The 18,642-nt window shown below is 35.5% G+C and overlaps 2 protein-coding genes across 5 annotated transcripts in view; one reads left to right on the top strand and one right to left on the bottom strand.

Moving 5' to 3' along the window:
• The window catches only part of LOC138332959 (E3 ubiquitin-protein ligase NEDD4-like), a 33,283-nt gene extending 28,324 nt beyond the window's left edge, over positions 1-4,959 (top strand). For all 4 annotated transcript variants that reach the window (XM_069281028.1, XM_069281027.1, XM_069281026.1 and 1 more), the window contains one exon: positions 190-4,959. In XM_069281028.1, coding sequence (XP_069137129.1) covers positions 190-292 — 103 coding nt within the window. In that variant the 3' untranslated portion in view covers positions 293-4,959. The remainder of the gene's footprint in view (positions 1-189) is intronic.
• A 351-nt stretch (positions 4,960-5,310) lies between these two features.
• Positions 5,311-17,982, bottom strand: LOC138332960 (transcriptional repressor p66-beta-like). The gene is made up of 4 exons (XM_069281029.1): positions 17,710-17,982; positions 14,837-14,915; positions 11,486-11,572; positions 5,311-10,034 (listed from the first exon to the last, which is right to left on the bottom strand). Exons 2-4 carry the CDS (start codon positions 14,893-14,895, stop codon positions 7,952-7,954), a joined length of 2,229 nt encoding a protein of 742 aa, XP_069137130.1. The 5' UTR covers positions 14,896-14,915; positions 17,710-17,982; the 3' UTR covers positions 5,311-7,951.
• Between the last annotated feature and the right edge of the window lie 660 nt (positions 17,983-18,642).

Here is an 18,642-nt window from a genome sequence, read left to right as displayed (position 1 = left end):
ATGGTACAAAGCTGAAGATTTCAAATATTTTTATGTGGCCTCTATGAGCTTTTCAATGAATCTGCACAAATCAATCATGGAAATTCAGCCATATGGACATAACTGTTGTTGTGGATGTTTAAACATTTGAGGTAATACATGTTGATGTATAGAAATATGAACTAATCTGTTTCCTGTATTTTCTTTCAGCTTTAACAGACTTGACCTCCCACCATATGAAAGCTATGAGGACCTAAGGAAGAAACTGCTACTAGCGGTAGAAAATACAGAGGGATTTGAAGGAGTTGACTAACAAGCCAGATTTTCTATTATATGGAATTACTGCAGGTACCATGACTTTAGCAGAGAACTGCTGAGCTTGCCTTCCAGTTCATGGACTCGTCAAACACTGAAATTCTCAAAACCAACATGAAAGGTTTTAGAATTTGAAGTACTGTGCTTCTATTACAGCGAGTTGGTCAGACGGAAAATGGATGTTACCCGTCATCAATCGGAATACAGTCAAAACTGACAAACTCTCGCTTATCTCCCACACAGAGGATGACATAGATACCAAGTGGTGCTTGAAAGGCTGTTCAACAAGAGGTGAAGTCATACATGAACCAGCAGACTCTGTAATAGGAACCGTCATCAATACCAAAAAATATCCCTAAGTGGTTTCTTACGTCACTTCTGGTATGAAAGTGTGTGATTTTATACTTCAAAGAGAGTGGAACATGTTCCTTAAATAGTAAATCACTAAAACAACAATATGCAACAATATTGTGATGGATATAGAAGTAAAAGTATGTAAGAGATACCCGGTAATTTTATTTTAGCAATACAATGTATTTATTTAAGAGATACAGGTTTATTGAAATTTTAATTTTACCTCAAAAATGGCATTGACATAAAGATTAGACCTTCCAATTCCATTTCAATTTCTTCATTTCCAAATGCATTATTCAGCATATAGGATTAACCACTAACAGCTGGTATTTAAGAAGAGTCATCATGCAATTTTCAATACCTTACCATCCGTAGTCATGTTCAGAAGGAACGTTTCAAAGATGTAGTTGCTGGAGCTTGCCAAAAGATCTTTATCATTATGGTTATGAACAATCATTTTTGTTTTCAAAATTTTGTCCTTGTATGGCTGATGAGATTATTTTGTCAGCACTCCTGTGAGGTATGATGTACAGTAAGCTATAGTTAACTGTGAAGTCTTAAGAATTTTCTTTACAAAGTAATATAGAGTTAATTATCTAATTATATGAAATGTTTTTGTAAGAAAATTATTCATTAAAGTTTTTCTTTATTGTGAAAATGTAGTATATGATGCAATTTTTTATGAAGGAAAGAATTCGGGAAATATCAGACATAATTATGTAGAATAAGTTGATTTGTATATTATGTCAATATTGAATGTTGTAAAATTTACCTTGGTATACATGTATTCAATTGATGGATCGCCAGCTGTCAATCAAACAGCATGTGACTTTGCATTTAGGTACATGTGCATTTACGAGCACTAGGTATGGCTACATTACATCTGGCAATCGGTCAATAATGGCATGTATCACATGGTGATATCCTTTAGCAGTGGTTTAGGTATACACATCCAAGATCTGGGAGCCAAATAGAAACGTTTGGTTACCAGTGAAATCAGTGGTATCTACCATCATTTCTATATAACAGTGTGCTAAATTTTGTTGTGTACCTCAGACGAGTAGCTCAAAACACTTTGTGATTTACAGTATGTGAGCAAATTGATTAAACTTTGTTTTATTTGTTACATGATTGTGTTGCCAGTAAAATTGGAGCAACTAAAGAAGGAAATATCGGAACATCATCATATACATTTGTATAGCCAAAGAACAAATTCTGCTCAATGAACATTTTCACAATATCGTACATTTACATTTAGTTGTCAACAGACCAAACACTTTTATAGACATAATTTTTTACATAACCAGATTGCTGGGGAGATGTTCAAACTATGTTTCCGACCCATTATAATTCTCATACTGGTGCATTGACACAGGTATGGCCCATTCTTGTAGAAACTCTAAAGCTCACCTGGCTGTTATCCGACATTGATCGTGATCTTTTGCTCACCTGGCTGTTATCTGACATTGATCGTGATCTTTTGCTCACCTGGCTGTTATCCGACATTGATCGTGATCTTTTGCTCACCTGGCTGTTATCCGACATTGATCGTGATCTTTTGCTCACCTGGCTGTTATCCGACTTTGATCGTGATCTTTTGCTCACCTGGCTGTTATCCGACATTGATCGTGATCTTTTGCTCACCTGGCTGTTATCCGACATTGATCGTGATCTTTTGCTCACCTGGCTGTTATCCGACTTTGATCGTGATCTTTTGCTCACCTGGCTGTTATCCGACATTGATCGTGATCTTTTGCTCACCTGGCTGTTATCCGACTTTGATCGTGATCACACTAAAGGTTTTTATATCTACTTGGCTTTTCAGTATACACTCGCTTTGTATGATAACTATTGAGACTATCTTATATTATGACGATTCCACTGTGAAGTTCTCCTTATATATAACATTTACCGGTAAGTATGTTAATGTGATATCTTTCCATTTCATACTTATTGTTAATGCTAAATTCGTAGTGGCTATTTTTATGCTAATAAATCTTTAATGATAGTGGTACCCCTTCTGCTATTTTACATCAATTCCATAAATAGGATTATCTGCAAATTTTCGTAGTGCAACAACACATCTTAATTATATTGAAAATGACAGAATTTGTATTTGTCACAAAAGGTTTGAACATTAAATTAAACATAGGCCTACTTGATTACTTTTAGTGTTTACTGTAGTAAAAAAGAAAGAAGAAATAACAAATAATACAAACAAAACCTCTTTTGTACATGTATATTTCTGGCTTCTTAGCTTTTTATGAGGAAACATTTTGCTGTTACTCTTTATTCATCAATTCATTTTCAACCAAATCTGCTGAAAATCACAACTTTAAAAGAGTTACATGGATTAAGGCTTTGTCCTCCATTTGATGTTGTTCTTGTCACAGTGATATGGGAGATTCTTACTTATGTCTGATCTTTTGATGTTTATTGATGGCCCAGGTTTCTGTGTTCAGTAGGAAAGTCCTGTTTCAACATTTGAAATAATAACCATAACCAATTAGGGTTGGACTCTTTATGCACATGTTATGATAATGCAATCTGTTATTGTGGTGTTACGGCATGAGCACAAAGCGCTATGGAGAAATGGGATTGTTAGTAATTATATGATGGTGTTGTTATGAATGAAATTAATTCAGCTTCTGTAGTATGGTAAACCTATCATATGTTCAAAAGATAAGGTTGTCTATAGGATTTTAATTTGTCACATTTTTATGTTGCCAGTAAATTTGGACAAGCTTATTATTAATGTGTGAGTTAATGACTACAGCAGAACTGTTGTACCACCGGCTTTGTATTCTTTTTTCGTGATGTTGATGTGAAGCATGGGGGCGTGATATGTTCCTTTGGTGTAGAAGATACTATCAACAAATCCATAGCTAAACAATGTTTTTCACACTGGTGATTTTTTATCTAAGATATAAGTACACCAATTGTCTTTAATATATACCCTAACAAAGTGATAATGGCTTGAGTATTGCTTTTTTTTTTTTTGATCATTGGAACAAATTAAACTACTTTTGAGAGAGTGAAACCGTAAAGTGTTATTATACGAGTAGAGCTGGAAGTTCAAACAGTAAAGATGAAATCATGTATGCATGTTGATAAGCTGTTGTCATCCTCGATAAAAGATGTGCCCTTATATGGCACCGTTAAATGAACTTTGCCCATAAATGGCAGGTTTATCAAATGGCTTAGATGATTGAAATGTGAATGACATGGATGAATGAAATATGTGCTCATATATGACACTTGATAATTTTATAGATGTCGCATTAATTATGTCCTGGTTATAAATGGGCAAATGATTGTAGAAATTAATGATGTACATATATAAATTAATATTCAGATAAGAGAATTCATTCTTACAAGGTAGTTTGTTAGGACAGTGTTGTACAGAAATTTTTAGTCTTTAGAACCAACAACATATGTAAGAATGTAATTACTGGTGATCTTACTAGGATGATTGGTTCCAATGTAACTTGTTTAGAGGTACGACTGGTGCGTGATGAGGGTTATAACGAGTGATGATGGTGTATACCTTGTTAAGTTATTCTAGCGATTCATTCTTTATTTGTTGTTATATGTTATCCTGATTTCTGCCCATTGGATAATTAAATGGCAACTGTTAGGTTCCACACAATTAATTAACACCTGTTAAAATTCCATCATAACTATTTAATATTTTAAAATAATTCCCTCAAAGTCATGAAATGCCATTGATTGCTCAGATAATTGAGTTTTAATAGTCATTCAGAGCAAAATCAGATATTTGTTTCTCACAGTAGATCAGATAACTGTCGACCTACCATGTTAAATTTGACATAACAAGGGCCTTGGTGGCCGAGTGTTCAGACATATTGTAGATGCTCTACAGCAGTTGTGATTACATCCATAATTAGTATGTATCTGTTTTAAAAGGAGCTATTATTGAAATACCTGGATATCTACATTTCCTATCATGTTAAATCTCTAGATTCATGTTAACTTGAATCTACTTGTTATTGTTTGATCAGACGGCTTAACCTTTCCTTTAATCTGAATGATTTTGTCAAACTCAGCTTTGCTGCGGTGATCTTGTTAATATAATGAATTGGATAGTCATTCACTAAGAAATCTTTGTACAAGATTATGAATTGTGATAATTCACATGCTTGGTTTTATATACGTACCTGAACCCTAACTATTTATTGTTGCATCAGTTAGTGATCATATACGGATTTTAATAATCCGCCCCAACAAATTTTTCTACTCAAAACTCTGTAACGTTGCCAAGATGTCATTATTAAATGAAGATGTTTTCTTTATATGTGTTTGTAATTTACTACAGAAATCCAAGTTATTCGCTATCTGCACGTAATTTATTACAACCTGTGTCATGGGAGTATAAATTGCCTTTATACGACATGCTACTCTTTTTTTTGTAGTTCGTGTAGGTATAACAATATCACCCTATTCTGGTTCTTTTCATCTTTTGTCCATAGAAAAATACAATTTCACTCTTCACAATTATACTATGATATCACAGGACCTGGATAAGATTATATACAAATTAAAGTCTGTTGACATTCATTTCGGCATGTCATTGTGAGTTACTTCCCTTGGACTGGAAGATATTTCCATCCATCACGAAATAAAAAACAAAACCTGTAAAAGCTGATTTTCAAACATTTACTTTACAATGTTTGTCATTAAATAACAATTTCTATACAGTTTGGTACAAATATGTGACACTTGTGTCTTGAACACAACAACAAACTCCAGAAGAGGACCAAGTGACGTCATGAATGGCTATATTGATTAGCTGATAACAGGTGCTTGCTCCACGCAGTATTGCTCATCATATAAACTATACCCAAAATGTCTATGGTAATAATAAATACTATTTTTGATTTACATACAACCATATTGAAACTAAGACAGGTTTTTATTTTAAATATCGACAATATGGACATACACTTTTTCAAGTTCATATCCAAAATGTTAAAATATAAATCAATTTTTCAGAAAGAGCTGGAGTCGAGGGTTATGTTGTTTCTATAAGTTGACTAGTGCAGATGTACTGTATACGGTAGTAAGAAAGATCATTGAGGTTCACAGCAGATACAAAGAAGTCCAGTCAGAAATTTTAAACTTCAAATTCTTCAACTAGAAATTATTATAGACTAGAATCAAAACATTATATGTTAATATACAAAATAATTTCCCTTGTAATAATGTCAAATATACTAATTCCATTCAGTCTAGTAAAACTATACTCGAAATAAAATTATGTAGTTTTAACAGTCTTTTGAAGAACAATACAGAATGCTTTAATTTAACAAAGTATTTAAACTTATGAATAGGTCCTATCATTAAAATATCCAATCATGTCTAGGGTAGCTACACTTCATCTGTATAAAACAAAGTGGTACAGAAGGGCACCAACCGCTAGCCATTTTTACCAAACAAACTCTGTACAAACTACAGCGTTATGATTAGAGACCTAAATGTATGTACAGTGATTAGGAAAATGCGTAAAGTCGGTAGCACTATTGATATCATACAGTAGTGACCAGTAGTAATGTATGTAATGCCAAATTCCTACCCACTCTCCCAACCCGTGAGGCTTAGGCTCATATGCACTGATTTAATGATGTAAACAAGCACTAAGCAGAATAATGTGCCACATGTCAAAAATTCCATGCGATCTAAAAATTTTGGATTAATAATATTAGTTTTCAGACAACCTTAGTTTATGTTGACTACTCATGATAAAACACCAGATACCATGTACATTGTACCTAGTACACGCTGGATGTACTGAACACAGCTTACAAACTGCTGTGCAGAACACCTAACAACTCCTATGTACAACGAGTTCTGTTCAAAAGACACCCGACAAGGAAATCTCATTTTACACTGTATCTGAGGTTACTTTTGGCATAAAACACATCATCACATCCATATATAAATTAATACAATTACTTAAACATGATGAATATTGCAAAGTTGTTGACATCACGATCCATTGAACTACATGAGAAGTCGAGACCAGCTCTCCTTGGGAGGGTGACACAAACAATGGGAGCACAGACCTATTTACACAATTATCCCTGCTGGCCATAACCTTTGCTGATCAATATGAGGTACATGTTTTCTTTTGAAATTCTTACTTTTATACATATTTTTCAAAGGAAAATGTTTTAACATAATGCAGTACAATGGATGTACATGTGTAGATCTACCAAAAATAAAAGAAAAGAAACTTTGATATCATTATATACCATATATATTAAACACTCGTCCAACAAGAATTAGAAACTAAGCCATTGTTCAAAAGCATCTACGAACAAATCTTACTGTCAGAAACACAATGGTGTGACCACACCAGTCATCTCTATGAATGAACAAAATGATGTTAATGTTTAGATGTGTCAAAGAAGAAATAAATGACTAACTTAAAAATCTGTGCAGTTGATCAACAGGTAAGCCTTGGGTTACCCATCATCAACAGGTAAGCCTTGGGTTACCCATCATCAACAGGTAAGCCTTGGGTTACCCATCCAACTAACAAAGAAACTCAAACTTGCCACAAATAGAACTCTGGTTTCTAGGATACAAAATGAAGACCAGTTCAATCTTACCTGTAATCTATTAAGCAAGAAAAATGCTAACTCCAGTTATCTATGTATGCATACATTTCATGTACGACAACAATTCAATAATCCTTAAATTTGAGATGCACACATGCAATGAAAATCAGAAAATTTCGTTGTTTTGAATTTGAACCTTTCACAGTATCCGCATGGAGATAAAAAGGTAATTCTAGAAAAACAATGACTTGAGAATGGATTTTAAAAGCAATGTCAAAGCAGTTCAGCTTTCAAAACATATTAAACAATATAGCCATCAATGGATAAAGAAAGTGTAACCATACAATTCATTCTGAAGCTGAATAGCAAAATACAAAAAACTTTCTTGTAACATTGATATTATGCTTGTTTTAAATAACATAATTTTGTATTATCAAACATTCATTGTTTTTGTCATGTATATCTAAGAAAATCTTCTCTTCAGATCAGATCTTGAGACAAACACTGGGTCTCTGGTGAAAAATTTAGTCACTCATAAATATGGAGAGTTATCAAAGAAACACAATTTTTAAGCACTCATTAGTTGGTCTGAACTTTAAAACCAATCCAAATACTTCTATAGTATAACTAATGATCAAATAAGTTTTAAAAATATAAAGCAGCTTATATTGAGAGACAAGAAATCGCAAGTCATTAATCTACAAACTATCTGTCCCTAAAATTCATGGTCTCCATGACATAGCGCCCTTGTTTGGGATCATGTCTAGAAGATATTGTCGTTGGAGTTGTAAATCTGATGGCTTGGCCCCATAAGGAAGTTGATAGGGAAAACCCCCTCTAGCTACAGCTGCTGCAGCTGCAAACGGGGCCATTCCTAAGGGCTGGCCCATCCTTAGGGCTGTCTGATGGGCCTGGTGGGCCTGCATGAAATTCTGATGCTGGCGGATTGTCTCGGACGTAGCTTTGTACACTGACGAGGGAAGGGAGGACGGGGGAGCCCCAGAGGAGTTGCTGCCACTACTGCTCGAGGAATTGGCAGTTGAGTGACCTTGTGGCTGTGTCTGCTGCTGTGAGGCTGAGGAATTAGAGGAAGAATTTCCATTTGATGAGGAGGAGGATGTTGTTTGGGACTGCATCCTCTCTATCTCCTGCTCTTGTTGTAAAGCCTTAACAAATGCACTCTTCAGGCGATTAGTGTGCTCCTGTTTCAGCGCCTTCTTCTGATTGGTCGTTACACAGTTCTCACAAATCACATTCTTGGACCCAGCTTTCTCGCGCTTCCACACCGGAGTAAAGTCTGTGTTACACTGAATACATGTGAATGGATTACAAACCATCTTCTCGTCAGGGTTTTTCTGTCCTTTCGATATAAGTGCAGCATCAATGATGTAATTGACAGCTTCTTCTAACCCAAGTAGTGATATAAAGTCTGGACTACCCAGACTTGGAATGAAGTTCATTTCTGGTGGTGGAGGTTTGGGTGGGGGGATTTGTAACAAAGTTTTCTCCAGCTGTTTCCTGAGGGCCATTTTGGCTGCAGCTTGCCGCTGGGCTGGAGTCTGATTGTCGACCTCTCTAGCCTCGCGAGCCGCCTGAGCTGCGGCCTGGGCAGCTTGTGCTGCCTGAGAACTCTGGCTCTGTCTGTAGTTTGACATGATACTCCCATGACTCCCGTGCGACTGGTGTGACTGACCTGGCACCATTCCACTTTGATAACCCATGTGTTGTAACCGTCGATTATCGACACGCTGACCACCCCCCATATTGACCAGTGGGGGTGGCCCCTGTTGGTGGGTGCGACCAGACTGGGGCATCTGGTTGCCCCTCATTAGTTGTGGAGGTTGACTATGTGCTGGGCGTGCCTGGGGCTGCTGTTGTTGTTGCTGCTGTTGACTACCACGTACCAGAGGTGGAGGTTGAGAGGCAGATTGTTTCACCGCCGGCTGTTTATTATTTACACTTGTGTGCTCCTGTAGCTGATGTGACAACTGACTCTGTTTCAATTTTTTCAATAGCACTAATTTGGCTTCCTCGTTACGTAACTCGGATTCAAAATGCTTAATGAGTTTACGTCTTTTAAGGATTTCACCAGCGGTGAGTTCATGAATATCCCCATTCATCAAAGGTTCCTCTTCAGATTCAGAATCGGAGAGCATTATGATGTCATTGCCATTAGTTGTGGAGTTTGACTTAGTACTGAGATCCATCGGAATGTCCATGTCTAACCGACGATTTTCCTTTTCACTATCCTCAGATTTGCCTGTTGATGAGTCATCGTTACTTTCACTGACACCGTTCACTCTAACTTCAGTGTGCTGTGAGGAGCGTTTTCGCGACCTGTGTGGTAAATTGTTTGACAAAGATCCACCATTTTCGTTTGATTTTTTCTCATCCTTGGAGGCTGCACTATTTCCTGAATCCTCACTTTTTTCACTTTCCTCGCCATTTGTTTTCACTGCCTCTGAAGTTCTATCACTATTGTCAGTAGCACCAATTTCCTTTTCCTCTTTCACATCTGAATTACACTTCTCTGTTTCCTCACTTTTATCCTCCTCCTCTTTAACATCGCCGGAGTCATCTTTATTATCCTCACTAGAAACTATATCCCCTTCCTCTTTTTCATCTTTATTCTCATCACTGTCATCCTTTTCCTCCTCCTTTTCTATTTCACCAGAATCATACCTGTCCTCCATTACTTTAGAATTTTCAACATTATCGTTTATAGCATTGTCCATTGAAGCACTATCCTCGCCATTTTCTTTCCCTTGTAAAACTTCAGATTCGGCTTCTTCATCAGACTTTGTTCTGCAAATAATGAAAGTTAAACTAGACATAACAATCAAAAAGTAGAATTATATATATCATTAGCAAAATATTCATGAATTAAAGAATTTCTCATATCACACTTGAATTAATGTAAAACAATTGAGCCATAAATGTTGTAAGGAACATGTGTTACTGCTCTATAAATTGCATAAATCATGAATAATTTATGAAATAACATCATTAAAACAATACAAGCTATGATGTCTCATGATTGTCTCTTGAAGAAATATCACGGCTGTCACAATTCAGTCCTACTTCATCACAACGTAGCCGATCTATATATAGAATTAAGAGCTTATAAGATAGAACAGAAAGGTCAATAGACCTATCGTTCATACCATATAGTTTGAATTATTTATTTTTTTAAAGAAATTTCAAGGACTATACCATTTTTTTGAAAATAAGGCCAAATAACAATTGATCTGAAATAATTTCTGTTGGTTATGTGGCCCATTATTCGTCCTAAATAATCCAAGATGTAACACAAAGATAATTTAAAGTAATTAACTCTAATAAGGGAGGACAGTTTTGTTTGTCTGTTATTTATCATAACAATGTCATACCATATGTCATTCCCTTCTAGATTACTTTTATATACGTACATGCATAAAGATTTAACCCACATGTCATAGATATATACATCACCAAACCCTGCGTAACATTGGGATCTACCATTTCTAAGCTCATGAGACCATTATAAGCAGCATCTCTAGGGATCCCAGAATCAAAATTCCTTGTGGACTATAGCTATCAATAAACCAAACTTTTTCCTAGAGTAAATCAATACAAATTTGAAATATTCTTAAAACAGTGGATCTCTGATAATGTGGATGCCGATAGTTGATGAAATTCACAATCAGGACAGAAATATTAGTTAACAGATTTGATTGTGGACTAATTAGTAGATGGAATCCAGCAATTCCTAAAATTGACATCAATCTGGAAGGTTTGGATAGGGGATGTATCAAGGGTCCACTATACATATATTGGTTTTGTTGCACTAAACAAGTCTCAAACCATTAACTTCAGATCAGGTTCTAAATGAGAGTGTGAATGTGGGTGTGGTACCTGAAACATTTGGCCACTATGTAGTCTATGTATCAATAGGTCGGTTTCATCAACAGTCCCTAACTTCAAGGAATTCCAGAACTTAAAATTCTCCTGTATAGTTATGTAAAATAAAGTTCCCTTTCTTAGTTTAGGATTTTTTCCTTCATTTATGCAATGCTTCTATGGAGAATTTCAAGTTACGACTTACAAAATTCTGTTAAGGAAATGTTGATAAAATTAGGGCCTAAATTAGTTTAGTTTGAAATGCAGTATAATGTGGATGGAATCTGGATGATCAGGTTAACATATTTCTTCTGTTTAAATATGACCTTTGATATAAAATTTGCTAAATTATCATTATTTATTCATTAAGAACAAACCTTTTCTCTGGTTGATCATCAGCCGATGTTTCTGCATCACTTGAAGATCTCTTTCTCTTCACAGGGACAGACTCGGATTCAACATCACTGAAATACACAAACAATGTCATTAATAATTTGTATTGCCAAATAGTAGTGGTGCCTCCATTGATGTTCAGCTAAATATAGATGTCATTACAACTAAAATAAGTATCTTGTCATGTTAACCTCTAACACTGTTGGAGTAGATCAACCCCGTTATCCCTAAAATCTTGATGGCCACTGAAACACAAGTTTTCAATTGAAGCCTGAAGATTTTTTCAAATTACAAATATTCAGTTCAAAGGTTGACTGAAAAATTTCAAGATATGATATCAAATTCTCACTAGCTGTTTTGAACCACAATGGAAGCAGAAGCACTCAACGTTACGGGTCTGAGAGATGAGAGTAATATAGCCTATATATAAAGACCTCTACGACAGGAAATGGAGTATGTATGAGACCGAGAGCCTTATAGCCTATATATAAAGACCTCTACGACAGGTAATAGAGTATGTATGAGACCGAGAGCCTTATAGCCTATATATAAAGACCCCTACGACAGGAAATGGAGTATGTATGAGACGAGAGCCTTATAGCCTAGGTAATAGAGTATGTATGAGACCGAGAGAGCCTTATATATATAAGCCTATAATATGTATGAGACCGAGAGCCTTATAGCCTATGGGATGTTTTAATTAAGTTTTATGCCTATCAAAGACCGAAATTATGTTTGGTCGCGAACGTCATGTGTGCACGAAAAGATCACTCGTAAAGCGTGATTTTGAAGCCACAACTCGATGATACGGTAGGCAAAATAAAACATGCCGATTTATTTAAGTGTTCCGTTATTCATTGTCGATATTTAGCATTGTTTTATTACTAAGAAATAGTGTTGGACCGATTCTCGATTTTAATCGATGATCGATCGAATATGATTTTTTCAAAAGACTATCGATATGAAAGGTAATAATCGATTATTAAAATGGGAGATAACTCATGCTTATCTTATACTGTTCTGAACCTTTATTATGTTATATATCAGTGCAAAACCACATTCAAAATATTTTTAACATCATAGATACTCAATAATTTGAATTTTAAAAAAATAGTTCTTCACACTGTTGGTTCAGTGGATATCTTTCATAAAATTCTTCAGAAAAACTAAAAGGTGAAATATATAAATATAGGAGAGCTTTCTATAAATAGTATCCCATTATAAAATCGATAATTAGTAAATTGTCCTAAACCGATGATCGATTACCATTTTACAAACCGATTCCCAACACTACTAAGAAATGGCCTGTACATAAGCTATTTCAAATGAGGCCAATAAATTTACGTTCTTCTTCTTTACGATTAGAGTCAGTCGGATTATCGCCTGTTGTGACCCGGGTATATTCTCGACGTGTTTATAAATAACATACGGTCCCCATTTCTTGGTAGAAATGTTACTGAAAGTTAATATGTGTACCTGCATTGTGATCTTAATAGTTTTTAGACTGTATATTGTGAGAAAACGCCTCCAAATCGATCTTTCATGTTCCAAGATTAATCCGTCAAAACTGGTTACACGGTAACATTACATACGACTTGCCAGCGAGAATGTGTTGTAAAAAAATATTACACACATACATTGTCGGAAAATAATCGTTCACAGATAATTCCAGGCCATGTGAAGTCAGTAATTAGGTAATGATTATATTCATAGCTGAAAAAATCTATTATGTATCAAAACGAGTTGATTTTGTTATGATCGAAATTTCCGATTGCATTAAAATAAAACGAACACAAATCACGGAAATATATAGACACAATTTTTTCTTAAATAATGCATGGCAATAAATATATATAAACATCCAGTAGCAGGTCTGTTTTGTATTGATACAATTCTGTTTTATTTACTGGCTCATTGGTTGGCACGAAAGCCCCAACCTGTCTATAAAGGCAACCTGTCTATAGTGACCGTTTTTCTGTCTCCCCTTGAGTGGTCGTTATAGACAGGTTTGACTGTATGTATAAAGACCTCTACGACAGGTAATGGAGTATGTATGAGACAGAGAGCCTTATTCTATATATAAAGACCTTTTTGACAGGTAATGGAGTATGTATGAGACCGAGAGCCTTATAGCCTATATATAAAGATCTCTACGACAGGTAATGGAGTATGTATGAGACAGAGAGCCTTATAGCCTATATATAAAGATCTCTACGACAGGTAATGGAGTATGTATGAGACAGACAGCCTTATTGCCTATATATAAAGATCTCTACGACAGATAATGGAGTATGTATGAGACCGAGAGCCTTATAGCCTATATATAAAGACCTTTTTGACAGGTAATGGAGTATGTATGAGACAGAGAGCCTTATAGCCTATATATAAAGACCTTTTTGACAGGTAATGGAGTATGTAAGAGACAGAGAGCCTTATAGCCTATATATAAAGACCCCTACGACAGGTAATGGAGTATGTAAGAGACAGACAGCCTTATAGCCTATATATAAAGACCTTTTTGACAGGTAATGGAGTATGTATGAGACAGAGAGCCTTATAGCCTATATATAAAGACCCCTACGACAGGTAATGGAGTATGTATGAGACAGAGAGCCTTATAGCCTATATATAAAGACCTCTACGACAGGTAATGGAGTATGTATGAGACAGAGAGCCTTATAGCCTATATATAAAGACCCCTACGACAGGTAATGGAGTATGTATGAGACGGAGAGCCTTATAGCCTTTATAATCAGTATATATTATAAGACCCTTTTAGACAGGTAATGGAGTATGTATGAGACAGAGAGCCTTATAGCCTATATATAAAGACCTCTACGACAGGTAATGGAGTATGTATGAGACCGAGAGCCTTATAGCCTTTACAGTATATAAATAAGACCTTTTTGACAGGTAATGGAGTATGTATGAGACAGAGAGCCTTATAGCCTATATATAAAGACCTCTACGACAGGTAATGGAGTATGTATGAGACAGAGAGCCTTATAGCCTATATATAAAGACCTTTACGACAGGTAATGGAGTATGTATGAGACAGAGAGCCTTATAGCCTATATATAAAGACCCCTACGACAGGTAATGGAGTATGTATGAGACAGAGAGCCTTATAGCCTATATATAAAGACCTCTACGACAGGTAATGGAGTATGTATGAGACAGAGTGCCTTATAGTCTATATATAAATAAGACCTCTATGACAGGTAATGAAGTATGTAAGAGACGGAGGGCCTTATAGCCTATATATAAAGATCTCTATGACAGGTTATTAAGTACCGTATGTGTTTGAGATTAGTACTGAGAGAAGTAAAACTTACCCCTCCTCTTCCTGTGCATTGTTCATGTCCTCAGTAGGAAGTTCCTCCGTAGAAGCCATTATTCTCTCGTAATATAAACCTGAGAGTAGTAAAACAAATGTACCACTGTATATGCATGTAAAATATTTCACAGTATTATGATCACAATCAACATTAGTCCGCTAAAACTGACCATAATCGCAGGCTCAAAATTCTGACTGATCGCCTGTTGATGGTCAGCTACCTACTGCTCTTGAAAAGCTGGGGATTGTAGTACAAATCTGGTGACAGCAATTATGTGGGGTCAAAGATGTCTTGACAGTTAAAAGAAAACATTTAGCTCTCACTTTAATATATGTCACATCCAAACTCATCACATTATCGATGCTATGTCATGACCATAGCTGTTAAATAGGACATTTATTAATCAAACAAACAAACAAACCATGCTATGTCCCTAGTTATATTAGAGATGTCCAACAATCAGTGTTTCATTAGCCATCTTTAAGTTAATTTTAACACCCAATCAGACATCTGGGATTGATTTCCGGTGAAATTCGGCAATTCTGATTGGCTGTTAAAATTAACTTTTAGTCTTCAAAGACGGCTACCGAAACACTGATTCTTGGACGTCTCGTATATAACTAGGGACATATATAGCATTGTTAATGATGAGTTAGGATATGACATGTATAAAAGTGAATGCCAAACATTTTCTTTTACCTGTAAAAGCATATTTGATCTCAAACCATGTAGAATTCCCAAAATTGCTATCACCAGATTTGTACTACAATCCCCAGCTTTTCAAGAGCAGTAGGTAGCTGACCGTAAACAGGCAATCTCAAAATTTTGAGTCTGCGGTTATGGTCAGTTTTAGCGGACTAAATCAACGTTAACATGTTCAACATCCAATAGAAACAGTACTCAATAGTAACTGATAACGGTATAACTTGAATTGAGATCTATAATGAAAAATATGATACCAAAACAATGTGGATAAAGCATGATTCACCTTTGATAAGTCTCAACTTGTCTTATGATGATTGCGTCATGACAAAATCATGTCAAAGTATTATGTCACAATCACAGAAAGGTGCAACTTATTGATGGTAAATTGTACTTTACCCATGCATGTCATTTTGGTGTCTCGAAGTTGACGTAAACGATTGTCACTATCCGATAACCCATGCATGTCATTTTGGTGTCTCAAAGTCGATGTATTCCATTTTCACTATCCGATTACCCATGTGCATGTCGTTTTGGTATCTCAAAGTTGGTGTATTCCATTTTCACTATCTGATGATAATCAGAGTAATAATTATCAGTGTAAAACCTTACTACAAACATTTTGCTTTTAAATATTGATTCAAGTAATTCATAAATATACTCAAAATGTTGACCAATTTAATAATCAATTTAAATCAAATCAATTTGCCAAAAACTCTATTTTCATACTGCATTCATAGTTAATTCATGGTGAAATGTTTGTTGTTCCCATTTCAAGTGTTCATATACAGAAACAGCATTCGGAATGTAAATATATGCTGGTAAATAACCGAACAGTCTGTTTCACCATGTGTCTACTTTTTGAAATTATCATCTGATGAAGGAGACCTCACTAGTTGTCCCTAATGACATTATCTGGAGAACATATTTTTTCGAGATTCCAGTACACATGAACATACTATTGATCCATTTTCAACACTTAGTTGGTAACATTATCAAGCTCTCTCCTCACACTGGTAAATATTTAAATTATTCATTATCAATATTTGAAATTTGATTTTGTAATTTTGTAATTCATTTGACTTTACTGAATTTCCAATTTATAACCAAGATTTGATGGATGCAATATATTGAATATATCTTTTAATTATTATAGATATTGACATTTTGTCAATAACATTGCTAGGCCTAGTATTATGCATCTTGTCATAACATGTTTCCGATGTGTAGACTTATTTTAACAGTGCTACTTACAATGTGGTTTTCTCTTTGTGTAGCACGCGTCACTGCGAGTATTTAGATATGCTACATGCCATACTTACCACTTCACGCTTCAATGCCACATTACACGAGGCGACCCTCACCCCTGGGGATTAGCAAGATGGCGGCTCCCCACCCCCCTGTACATTGAGTTAAACTTGGCAGAGATCCTACAGACAGTACGGTATGCAGCGTACTTGGAGGATGCAGCACACATCAGTTTTTGACGTCAAGTGCTTTATATTTATTACCTGATGCAAATTAGGCAGTCAGATCACGTTTCACAGAAAATCAAAACGAGGCTAGTGACCGACACTTGTCAATTTTTCGCGTGCAAGACGCCCGATGACCCGATGGCATCCGCATTTTAACCTTGCCATCTGAACAATACACCACCCAACCATGAATTTAACATTCCATACTAACTATATGATAAATAAACAATAATTTTGTCGATCAATAACCAATCAGCTGATTACGTTATCATAAATAAAGCTGTTATCTACTAATTAGCATTGTTCTTATCACAACGTTGAATAATTCGAGTGAATCCACGAGCGGCCATTTTGAAATCAGCTAATACCCATTTTCACCCCAATAAATCGTCACGATTGCTTGGTATTTACACTTTATCGTACTTGCATATTACAACCACGTGTAAATACTAGGAATTTTAATATTTATGTTATGTTTATATGGCAGTTTCTGCTTCAGATACCGAACTTTCTGACATCAACATGGATGTGCACATTGTTAACGCACAGTCAAGTTTAAAATTGGGGGATGAGACGTCCAAGTACTTAAAATAGCTGTTAAATGTTGTAACAACACGTTTACATTGCTGAACCAACACGATTCATGAATGAATATAACAACGTTACACACAGCCCCGGTGTATGTGAACTTACCGTAGACCGATCCACTATCGGTCCGGGGTAGCAAGGTAGAAATCGACTGTATAATCCAGTATTAGTCTGAAATCCGTTGCTAAAAATAATTTCCAGCACAAAGAAATGTCTCCGGCTCATTTAAAACACGGACGCCACCTCTTCCGTGTTCGATAACACATTCCCGTGCCCCTCTTTGTCCCCTGTTATCTTCTCTCCATCAATACTTCTTTCAAAGATGGCATCCTATGTCTGCGGGGTTCACCAACGTTGTAGCATGGAGCAAACAAACAAATTGTTTACAGATAAACAACACTCTAATAATGATTGGATTACAACAATCACGTGACTCTTTGAGGAAACTGCGAACATGCTTTTATGTGGCAATACTCCAGTGACCTTGTTTCTAAAAATAGACCACACATCTCTTCACATGGCACTGCCAATAAACAATATATATAGACTTTGAAATGACACGCTACAGCAGACGACTTTTATCAGTTTACTTTTTGATGAAATTATAACTGATTGCATAACTTGGACGAATTAATGAAAAAAAGTGATTTAATTAAAAAAAATCAAACTAAATCAATTTAAATGTAAATAGAATGCATACATTGACTTAGAGAACGTGCAGCTACTGTGTAGTTCTACATGTCAATGATCCACTTTCGGCAAAAATATTATTTATAAGACTCTTCATGAAATTGATAAATACCCAAAAATATGTGTATACACTTTTTATTTGTTTCATTCGAGAATAAATTATACGTACCCATTTGTATAAATCATCGTACGATTTTATATCCGGTATGTAAATAATTTCCATTCACAGAAAACAAACGATAATCTGAAATAACTAGTATGTTGGTGTATATTAGAAAAGTAGCCCAATACACACCCAAATATATTTTTGTTTCCCGTTTTTATTGCCAGGAACAGGTGCTTTTTCAC

Source organism: Argopecten irradians, chromosome 10, assembly GCF_041381155.1.
Source record: "Argopecten irradians isolate NY chromosome 10, Ai_NY, whole genome shotgun sequence".
NCBI lineage: Eukaryota > Metazoa > Mollusca > Bivalvia > Pectinida > Pectinidae > Argopecten > Argopecten irradians.
This window is presented reverse-complemented; position numbering and strand designations above follow the sequence as displayed.

Coding starts and splice junctions, on each gene's coding strand:
- LOC138332960 (XM_069281029.1), bottom strand. CDS start 14,895: ATGGCTTCTACGGAGGAACTTCCTACTGAGGACATGAACAATGCACAG. Junction 11,573..14,836: donor AATGCACAGGAAGAGGAGGG/GTAAGTTTTACT, acceptor TGTGTATTTCAG/TGATGTTGAATCCGAGTCTG. Junction 10,035..11,485: donor GATGATCAACCAGAGAAAAG/GTTTGTTCTTAA, acceptor CATTATTTGCAG/AACAAAGTCTGATGAAGAAG.